This window comes from Protomyctophum bolini (assembly GCF_963924005.1).
Source record: "Protomyctophum bolini genome assembly, chromosome: 6".
Lineage (NCBI taxonomy): Eukaryota > Metazoa > Chordata > Actinopteri > Myctophiformes > Myctophidae > Protomyctophum > Protomyctophum bolini.
In genome coordinates, this window is record NC_137867.1 from 22,449,393 (window position 1) to 22,461,061 (window position 11,669).

Consider the following 11,669-nt stretch of genomic DNA (forward strand, 5'->3'; position numbering starts at 1 on the left):
CCCTAAATGTGATCCAAAGAAATATATTGTTTGGGATTGAATGTTGAATTAACTTTGTTGACACATTAAAGGTAGGGATCTTTCCAAGTGTTATATACCTCTATATTGCGAACTCACCAAGGATACTGTACAGATTAAACAGACTATAGAATTTAAGCTGATAAATGGGTACCCAAATGTACTTACAAATGTGTAACAGAGAGTGTACAAATGGAACCAAGCTCAATTTGTTCACTCAGAGTTATGGGTGTTCTTGAAATTAAAAAGTGTGAGAACTGCTGTCAAGTAAATGACTGGAGTTGGTTTGAATAATGTTAGCTGCTCCATCAGCTCAGGGAAGTGCAGTCGTCGTCGTCCCCCCCCCCCCAGCTGACTCATCCAGCCTGCTTCCATACCACCATCCCACATTCTCTGCAGTGCCTTTCATCTTTTCCTCATCCATCCTCTTGCTTTCTTGCACTTGTCACTTCTACCTCAACATTCTGGTCTTTCCTTCTTTAGTCAGCCCTCCCCCAGCCTACCCCCCGCCCGCACGACACACACACACACACACACACACACACACACACACACACACACACACACACACACACACACACACACACACAGATTCTGTCTCCATACTTTCATTTCTCCTTTTGTTTGTTGTTGTCTTTTCTCTTTCACATTTGGGCTCATCATTTGCTCCTGACATTTTCAGCCATCCATCATGGACCCAGCATGAGGGCTGAAAGACGAGAGGGTGTGTGTGTGTGTGTGTGTGTGTGTGTGTGTGTGTGTGTGTGCGCGCGCACGCGTGCATGTGTGTGCGTGCGCGCCTGTGTGAATCTGGGCCATGAACTACAACAAGCTAAAGTAACAATGATCTTTAAAAGAGTTTCCCCAACTTTTCATAGGCTATATAATTATCTTCTCCAACAAATTATTGCTGACACACACTTTTTTATTTCTCTCTCTCTCTCTCTCATGCACACTCTCTCATGCACGCACACACGCACGCACGCACGCACGCACGCACACACACACACACACACACACACACACACACACACACACACACACACACACACACACACACACACACACACACACACACACACACACACACACACACACACACACACACACACACAGGGTTTCACAGCTAGTGGGGACCGAGGATAAATGCTGTCACAGTTTTTAAAAGGCTTCCCATGGCTGGACATGCTTGAAATGACATTCTGGTTCACTGGAGGAGGGTAGCTGGGGAGAAAAGAGGGGAGGAGGAATAGTGGAATAGAGAGACCGGGGGAAAGAGGAGTGGAGAAGAGAGACAGGAGAAAGAGGAAGGGATTGGAGAGAAGGGGTCCCCCTGAGAGACAGACAGGGGCTTTGGTTTAAAAGTTATACAGGAGCGAGATAGACAATAGTTAGTGATGGTCCATGGAAGATAGAGAAGAGCACAGAAGAGAAGAGACAGGAAAACAACAAAGGGACTGCATGAAAGAGATCAGTGTTGCCAGGATTCTGCAAGAGAAATTAGCAACCAGGTCTATGAAAACAAGCCCAAAAGAAGCGACTAGGCCACATGAGCACTTTAACATCGGATATCTATAAAAATAGACGATCTACAAGCTCACAACAATTCGCAATTCGTATTGTATGTATTTGATCCATGGACAAATACATATTAATCAGGGGATAATCCTTGACATGACAATGTTTCAGAACCATTGGTGTAAACATTATTTAGGAAAAAAAGCCCAAATAAGCAACCACACTTCAGAAACGGGCAAAATAAATAAATAAATATATACAAGCAACTTTGCAGAAAAACAAGCCCAAAGTCGCATATAATAAGTAGACCTGGCAACGCTGAAAGAGATTTAAAGAATTGGATGAACCGAGGAGAAGAGTGCATGCAGGTCTAGTGCGTTGTTTATTTTGTGAAATGATTTTTCCTCTCATTTAGTAGCGAGAGAGCCAGGCCATCCATTGTTCACCGCTAATGAATGACACCAACAAGTGTGAGAGAAATAATGAGAAGAAAGACGTCTACCAACGAGATTAACAATAAACAACAGTTTGATCTTCTTCTTTTAAGGCAGCGGTTAAACGGAGTGTGTATGTTCAAACAACAACAACACTCAACAGGAGTTATTTTTAAAGCTGTTTCGGATCTGTTTTGTTTTCAAGCAACAAATACATACAGACATAGAGACACACACACACACACACACACACACACACACACACACACACACACACACACACACACACACACACACACACACACACACACACACACACACACACACACACACCAGCACCCCGTGCTGCTTTGTTTGCAGGATGGATGCTGGCAGGCAGAAGGATAAGTCTGAAAAAGGAAATGGACTATTAGCGTCTTAGCCCATTTATTTACTAGTAGAAAAGCTGCAGGCCAGAGTGATGTAATCTCTTTAAAATATGCTTTAATGTGTCTCAGCCGACAACCTCAACCTGATTTGTCCACAGCACTGGAGCTGGAGGAGAGGTCTATTGTGCAGTGAACCTTTTATGAGGGGGGACCCTCTCATTCTACAAAGAAATCATACTGCCTTGTCTTTTTGATGAGGTTAGTCTTCTGTGTTTGGCAGAATTTGCCTCAAGACTCATAAGGTTGTATGGGTGTGTTGCATTATAGGGTCCCACGAGCCTGTCGTTGAGTGAAATCAGATGTAGTCAGCTGTGTACTCCTTTTAACAAACAGCTTTGCGTTATCTGATGGGGATGCGCACAAAGATTAGACCCGCTAACAAACCGAATGCAGAAACAATGGTCGGACAACCGCTCGAACTGCACTGCTCCCGTGCTTGCGGTTATGTTTAGGTTAGGGTAGAGATAGGTTGTCGATGTCTGACTAATGACTGTCTAACCAGTATCATGTTACTTATGTCACGTGCAGTACTTTGTTTACCATATCAAAGCAATTAAAATCAACTTGGAGCTGACCTGTTCTGACATTCCATATGTTGATCCTTCCCCACCCATCCTTCCTGTTCTGACATTACATGTTGATCTGACCTAATCAAACCCTGTACACTCAAGACACGCTCCATATATGGCCAGTACAGAATTCATTCCATATGTTGATCTGACCCCCCATGCCAAAGCGCCAGCACTCGCCCAGCAGTCTGCCGTCACCCAGGCGGATGCGTGCACGCGACCTCGCCGCTTCTTGCCAGCAGGGCGTCTTACTGGTATATATAAATGTATATCAGAGGTTAAAGAGCAGCATGCCAATTTCATCTGGATTTGATAGGACTTGATATGAAAATGAAATGTAAAAAAAGCTGATCTTTTAGGAGCAGCCATGGGCTTACATTCCCCACCCTCCCCAAAACACACACACACACACACACACACACACACACACACACACACACACACACACACACACACACACACACACACACACACACACACACACACTCCTCCCACTATTACCTTTAAAGAATATACCTCCTGCTCCTCTGGGCTGGTTCCAACCCCCGTTTCACTCCAGTCACCAGGCCCTCCCTGCGTGTGCGTTTGTGTTTTTTTGTGTGTGTGTGTGAGCCCTCCTACAATAGCCAACTGAAGTAACTCTCCCTTTTTGGTCTCCCCTCCCCTCATCTCTCTCTCTCTCTTCCCCCCCCCCCCCTCTTTCCCCTCCCCCCCCCCCCCCCCCCCCTCTCTCTCTCTCTCAGCTGGACTGCTACTGTCAGGCGGCTTGGAGGAGAGAAGCAACTTCAACTGCTGTTGCTGCTGTAAAGTTTCATGTGGTGTGGAGTTTCTCACGTTACACACACACACACACACAGACACACACACAGACACACACACACACACACACACACACACACACACACACACACACACACACACACACACACACACACACACACACACACACACACAGGAGCTCACATGCCCAGTCCCTCCCGCTCCGCTCTCTCTCTCACTCACACACACGGCACACACACATAAACTCGGAGGGAGAGGCGACGTGTGAGAGTGATTGGCGGAGCCTGTTGTGTGGAGTGTATTGAAGAGAGGAGAGGAGAAGAGAGGGGAGCCAGACACTACCATGCTAGTGCAGGGAGAAGGACTGTTACTGCGCTGCCTCTCTCCCTGTCAGTGGAGCGTGACCTGGATGAGTTCTCTGTTGCTACTTGGACTGTTCTCCCTGCACACGCACACAACACACGGTGAGTTACTGCATTACTGCCGTCACACACAGCTATCCTCAACATCTCTGTCATTGTTGTTGTCTGGTTTAACAGAGTTCATCAAAGGATCTTTACTCCCTAGAATGCGAGTTATGTACACGTTTGATTGATTGATTGAAATTTGTATTCACAGTATATAGAATGGGTGCATTTCAAACAAGCAGTTAGGGGCTTACTTACTACTGTATGTGTAACTTCACATAGTAAGTGAGACACAGCAGCAGTCTGTGTTTCAGTTTATATTTTAGGCTCACTTCAACACTTGCCCATACTGTCACTTTTAAATTCAGCTTTATATACCTTTGTGACCTGTCACTGCTGCTGTTTGTTATCAATTTGCAGTGACGGACTCATGGGATTTATTGCCTATCCTCTGTCGAGCACATCTAGATCTGTTTCAAATTCACAAGTTAAGCATAACCACGTTAAATAAGTTGTACAGGACGCAGGCGTTTTATATCAAGCGGAGTAGTATAATATTGCAGTATCCTATAGTTATATGTCATGCACTTTTGTGCATACAGTGGATGAAATCTACCGCTGGTATAATTTGTGATGCAGCTTTTTCCACGTTATTTTCCAGTTGGAGATTTAAAGAATTTCTGCACATTTCTGGAGATTTTATTTTTTACTTACAATATTAATGAGACATTATTATTAATTGTATTATTATTACGTCTGTGTTCTAACTAAGATCTTCTAACTAAGATCTGATCTGTCAATCTTGTTGATCAATTAATCTGCAGATTGTCTTTCTGTGCTTTCTGACCATGACACTGGGAGTCTGGGACTAGTGGAGACATTTCACAATGACCACACAGTCACACTAATCATGTTCCAAGTGATGCTTCTTTAATATACAGATCACTGCGTTCTTCCTTCAGAGTGTGTGTTCAAACATGGCTCCTTGGCTCCGTGAATCTTTCCTATCTGTCATGTATTTGAAATGGCATCCTGCTGACCTCAAACAGCCAAAGATACGTGCTGTATATTGTCATCGGCTCACATTGTTGCCATTAGACGTGTCGGCCGCTGTGCGTGTGTGACCATGTTTGGTGTCCGCCGTGTGATTGGCGAGGTGTTACAGAGACGGGGAGAGAGAATGCGTGTCACATTTAATAGTCTGTTATGTTTAGAGCTGTGATGTGTGTCATCGTGGCTTGACACTGCACTTCTGCTGTTTCTCATGTGTCTGCACTGCGAGCGCTCATGGGACCAGTTGCACTACTGCGTTATCCACTATGTTCGGCATTGTCTCTCCTGCAGAATGGTGTACCAAACTTATTTTTTTACGATGAAAAACCAGGTGACCCAATTCCCAACAATCCACACAACACAAGGCATATACAGTATACAGCGTTCAATCAATTTCTTTCTTTTGTCTTTACTTGCGTAAACACAGAAAATCCTAATTCATATACTTGTATGTGGCTGTGAAAGTAGCAAAATGCTTGCTTTACTTAGCAGATGATATACTTATCCAAAAAAAGATAAGAAAAAACATTTGGCGACCCAATTGAAATCTCCCAGTCTTTGGGAAACTGCACTGCACTGTGGTCTACTGCACTGGTTCTCAACGAGGGGTTGAGAACCAAACAGACCCAAAGGGGTCTCTGAGTTCACAAGAGTATACAAAATGGAACTAAATGGCCCTTTGAGTCCACTTGGTTCCATTTGTACACTCCCCTCTAGAGTTAATACTAATGGATAAATGAGCATGATTTTACTGTTCTCCTCATGCCTGCATGTGAATGTGGACACATGGCCCTCTACCCTCGTCTCGCCAACATCTTTACTGTTCTCCTCATGCCTGCTTGTGAATGTGGACACATGACCCTCTGCCCTCGTCTCGCCAAAATCTTTCCTGTCATTGTCTGCAATCATGCAGCTTTTTCCACATTCAGCTACAATCCATTTTGTTCTTTCTTGTGGAGGTTGCAGAGTCTTTTTAATCAGTGAATTCAGCCTTTATTCCTTTAGTATTTAATTAGTTTCTATTTGCAAGTAGCGAAACATAATCCTGCAACCTTTTATCCATTTGAGGCACAAACAAATGCTCGAAATGGCCCAAATGTTTATATTTCTTAGTTAGCTGACTCCTATTCCTAAGAGCAGCTGCCAACAGCAAGACAGATGTGAACGCTGACAGAAAGTGGGAATTGAACCAAGTCCACCTCATATTTTGTTTTACTCCTAGTGAGTGCTGGATCAGCTGAAAATAAATTCTCTCTTTCTGCCTGCCTGTAGGATTAAGTGTGTGTGTGTGTGTGTGTGTGTGTGTGTGTGTGTGTGTGTGTGTGTGTGTGTGTGTGTGTATCTGCGTGTGCGTGTGTGTGCGTGCGTGTGTGCGCGCATCTCTCTCTCTCTGTCTCTCTATCTATGATATATATGATTTATATGAAGATAAAGAGATGTATATTTATATATATCAGAGAGAGAGAGAGAGAGAGAGAGAGGAGAGATAGATAGAGAGGAGATACTGTATGTAAGACACAAGTGACACATACACACAGTATATTTATTCATGTACTGTATGTCCTACGCAGCGGCATGTTTTTGAATAGCCAACGAAAATACATGTAAAATGACACAGATGCTTTCCTGGTTTCAATGGGTTAAACCAGTGGTTTTCAACCCTTTTCATACATTATTTGTTCGACATTTGAGCCACGGACCACCATTTTGATGACATTTAGCCTCTTGGACCCTAAATTAAAGAATATTGTGTTGTCGTTGGATACGATTTTGTCCACAATTCCATGCTGCAATTCTTTGAATGCAGAAGTTTAACAATAATGAAACTCCTGAGAGCGTTTCATACTCCTGAGAGTGTTTCATTTAACGTTCTCAAGAGTTAAACAACTATAAGGGTCCATTTGGTTACCAACTCTCCATCATTTAGCTGGGGACCACCTGGAACCACCTCAAGGACCACTGGTGGTCCCCGACTCCCCCGACAGCTGGTTGAAAACCACACAGGTTAAACTAAAGTGCCTACTATGATTTGATTTGATTTGCTGTGAGAGTTGAGGAGGAGAACCCACCTCTGCTTTTGATATCCCTGTCATTCATGTTTTATCCCCCTGATTCTAGTCAGACGAAATACCTTAATGCTCATTTATTTTATTGTGCCAATTTATGCTAAGTAACTCTGGGTTCATGTCAACTAAATACACAAACATAAAGTGGGACGATGAACAGGAGGACGTTTCTGATTTTGTAGCAGTGGGACTCTCTGACAAATGCAATCAAGCAAACTCGAGCGGTCAAAAAGATATTCAAACTGATTTCAATTGCGGTCTGCTATCAACAGCGGCTTTCATTGGTTGACGCGTAGATGATTGATTGGACCAGCAACAGCCTCGTGCATTGGTTGACGCACAGATGATTGATTGTGCTGGTAATAGACTGGGCCCGTGACTCAGTGGACAAATATTTGGTTTGTAAAAATGTAGCGCTCTCTACAGCAGGAGCGGTATACAGTGCAGTATACAGAGATGCAGATGTCAAAGGTAGATTTGTTATACATTGGTCTACCCTCTCTCTTTAAGTTGTTGAGTACATTTACACATGCATATCATTTTTCCTCCGCATTTATCCCATCGTAAATATTGGAAGCAGTGTGCGACTATTGAACAGCACACGGGAGCAGCAGTTGGGGTACAGTGTCTTGCTCTAGATGTTTGGTCCCTAAAAGAAAAAGCATATGATTTCTTGGTCATGTGAATGGAAGTCTAGACTGGGCCAGCTTGTGTTTCCCTGTCCTGTAGCCACAGGTGGCCTGAAGTCATTGTAGGTTTTAGACAGTTGACAGCCATGGTTGTGTCTGTGCGAAGGTCACTGTTTGCCCTACAGCGTGTCTGGTCTATTGTCTCTCCATGGAACAAGTAAGGAGCGATGATTCTTTAATCTTCAAGGGGAAACAAGAGTAAAAGGAGTGTGGGGAATGTACGCACACACGCGTGGTCACACGCAGACTTAAAACCACACACATGTGCTTATTATTATAAGCACGTCAACCCACCATACGCATGCATGTATGCACACACGCACTCACATGCACTCACAGGCGCACAGGTCGGCACGCATGCAAGCTCATACTGTATATATACACGCATATACATGTGCATATATACGTAACGTACATGCTCATATCCTGGTTAAGTTGACCTCCACCTACGCCAGGCTGCAGCCTTCAACGTGAGTTCGCGGAAGTGAGGAGTGAGCACGATAGCTTACATTTCATTGTCCTTGGTGGAAATAAGCACCGCTGTATCAGTTTTCACAGTCAAAGCACAGCCCAGTTGCTTTGCTTTTGTCACCGTTGGCTAATGAGACTGTTATTCTCCTCCTGAGTTTCTCTAGGAAACATTTATTTTTATCGCTGCATGGAATGAAACACCTGGGCTGGTGATTTTAAGTAGAGCACCTGCTTCAAGGATGTTCTTACTTAACAGTTCTTTCACATTCAGGGAAATTCTCAATTTACACCGGTCTGCTTTTAGTTTTGATGAAGTCACTCTCTAGTCTGATGCACTGTACCCTTTTGTCTCTAGTCTGATGCACTGTACCCTTTTGTTTCTAGTCTGATGCACTGTGCCCTTTTGTCTCTAGTCTGATGCACTGTACCCTTTTGTCTCTAGTCTGATGCACTGTACCCTTTTGTTTCTAGTCTGATGCACTGTGCCCTTTTGTCTCTAGTCTGATGCACTGTACCCTTTTGTCTCTAGTCTGATGCACTGTACCCTTTTGTCTCTAGTCTGATGCACTGTACCCTTTTGTCTCTAGTCTGATGCACTGTACCCTTTTGTCTCTAGTCTGATGCACTGTACCCTTTTGTCTCTAGTCTGATGCACTGTACCCTTTTGTCTCTAGTCTGATGCACTGTACCCTTTTGCTTTCTCTCCATGTAACTGAGCAACTGCTTGATGAGCTTTTGTTGCAATGTAGAAAGCGTAGATGTGTTCTTCGCACAGGGATGGTGTTACTTCAAACCCAGCTTTTCTCTTAGTTCAGAAACGGCAGCCAGGGTGTGAGGGCGAGTGCATCCAGAGATACGACACAGCTCCATGCTTTAACATTTACTTACAAGCCATATCTGTCTGGGCCTTGGGTTGTCAGCTAAAACTGTATGCTGTATGAATGAGAGAGCACAAGCCTAAAACACTCCATCCTGTGTCTCTTGCTTTCAGTCGATGTACTAGCAGGTCTAATCTGCAAGCAATTTTCTTTGGTTTTTTTGTATCCCTTGCATTCAATCTAATCAAATTGCGGTAAAACAATCCTTCTTCAAGAGATGATGGAACTGAGACAGAATTAAGAAGTTTCATTTGATTGAGGTCGCTGTTGAGAAAACGATTAAGCCGTTGAGAAAACGATTAAGCCGTTGAGAAATATTTCATAAAAGAGCTGACTCATTAACTGCACTTCTAGTGGCGCTTTCCTTCCTGACAGGATGTGTTGAATCCCCTCGCTAGAAACTGATATCTAATCAGAGGGAGTGACGTCCACTTGGCTGAAGACACCCAGACAGAGAAGTGAGGTGCTGCTGTTCATGGTCAGCATCTTAAAGAGACCTCATAGTACACAGCAAAATGTTCAGTTTTTACATGGGGTCCATTTTTACAGTTAAATTACGAATGAGCATTTTGTTGTGCACTTCCCATTTCCACAGTGTTGTCGTTAACTGCAACGTGATAAATACTGATTGTAATAGTTGATTACAAACTGGGGCCACGTAACTATATTGAAGGTTTCTCCATAGAAGCCCCCCAAATGTTATCAGTGGGCATTGGGCACCGCGAGGCTGTGACAGGCGATGGTATTTGAAATCACACCTCTTAGAAAGACAATGAATTTGGCTCGAGTCCCAGCTATCTTGCAAAGGGTGCTAAGTTTCCTATAGGATTCACACACTGCACTCCCATGCACTGTTTTGTATGTTCAAGTGTAACAAAAGAGAGAGAGCGAGGGGGGGGGGGGGGGGGGGAGTGGGAGGAAAAGGGGGAGAGAGGGAAAGGGAGAGAGAGGGAGGGAGTTGCTGGAAAGGTGGAAGGTAAGGAGAGTTGAGGACTGAAGGGTATTACATCCTGTAATGGATCCAGTAACTCCTACCCCAGTCAGATTACCGGTCTGGCACCGACTTCTTAAGACACAGCTGGAGCAGGGGAAACTGTGTGTGTGTGTGTGTGTGTGTGTGTGAGTGTGTGTCGTGCGCACATGTGCGTGCGTGCATACAATACATACAATACTTACATGTGGGGTAGTGGAGGCGCGTTACAGAGAGAAAAGGAAGCGTGAGAGAGTAGGGAGATGTGTGTTGTGTGCACATGTGCACTGCTGTCTGCTAGAGTTTCAGATCTGCTTTGTAGCTAAATGTGATTTCACTGTCTAATGTGTGAGAACTTGTGGTGTTATTTCTCCACATTGACAAGCTTATGTTATCAATTTCAGATACGCAACTGTATTAACTATTGAGACTTGTTTTATACAAATCCAAACAATGTATTCTAATGTTGATCATTTGACACTCAAGTGTCTGTTTGGGCCGATCTGAGAGCAGATGTATATCTATATAATGTTCTATCTATGCATCTATAAGAGCACACAGTAAAAGTAAAAAGAACAACAACAAAGTTGTAAAAGGTAGAGCTGAGAGTATGATCCGCCCAAGTGGGAGCCACTTGTAACTCGATTTGTACACTCTTTGGAGTTAAATTAATTTGTACAGGTTTTACTTTACCATGCAGCATGTAGCATGGTATAATGCAATACAATGGCTGTGGTGATGGACAGATAACAGGTGAAGCAGGGCAGTGCAGAGGGAAGCTGGCTGTCACAGCTACAGTGCCCTGGGACTATGAGGGCTTAGGGTTTTCACTAAAGCTCCGCTGCCTCCATAATCCCCACCCCTTCCACACCATACACTCATAGGCCCCCAGAGGAATGTTTTGGATGGAGGGAGGAGAGCAGAGGAGAGGAGAGGAAGGGGCGAGAAGGGTGTGTAGGAGAGAGGAGAGAACGAATGGTCATTCTGAGGTGTGACACAGTGTTGAGGACATAAGAAAGATAGAGATATTTATGGTTAGAGAATGAGATGTGTATTTGTTTGTGCATGACAGACACTTCCACCTACACACACACACACACACACACACACACACACACACACACACACACACACACACACACACACACACACACACACACACACACCAATACACACCAAGCAAATGCTTTTACATTTCGTAACATGAAAGTAAGAGTTTTTCAACTTTTTCATGTGTGAAACCCACATTTAGGAAATTAAGTTGAACAAACATGTGTACACTCGTTGTCAAGTAACTTAAGTAATATATTACTTTTTTCCAGTAACTAGTAAATTAACCTATTAAACGCCACGGGGGTCCGGGAGGGAAAATCTAAAATATCGGAGTT

The 11,669-nt window shown here is 43.9% G+C and overlaps 1 protein-coding gene and 1 long non-coding RNA gene across 4 annotated transcripts in view; both read left to right on the top strand.

Annotated features, from left to right (window-relative positions):
- Positions 1-3,828, top strand: part of LOC308316502 — a 75,574-nt gene extending 71,746 nt beyond the window's left edge. The window contains exon 3 of the long non-coding RNA XR_013964170.1: positions 3,711-3,828. This is a non-coding gene — a long non-coding RNA (uncharacterized lncRNA). The remainder of the gene's footprint in view (positions 1-3,710) is intronic.
- A 110-nt stretch (positions 3,829-3,938) lies between these two features.
- The window catches only part of bmpr1ba (bone morphogenetic protein receptor, type IBa), a 35,276-nt gene continuing 27,545 nt past the window's right edge, over positions 3,939-11,669 (top strand). For all 3 annotated transcript variants that reach the window (XR_013964277.1, XM_080766764.1, XM_080766765.1), the window contains exon 1: positions 3,939-4,211. Coding sequence is in view for 2 of the 3 variants with exons in the window: in XM_080766764.1 (XP_080622890.1) it covers positions 4,091-4,211 (121 nt within the window). In the remaining variant the exon portion in view is untranslated. The remainder of the gene's footprint in view (positions 4,212-11,669) is intronic.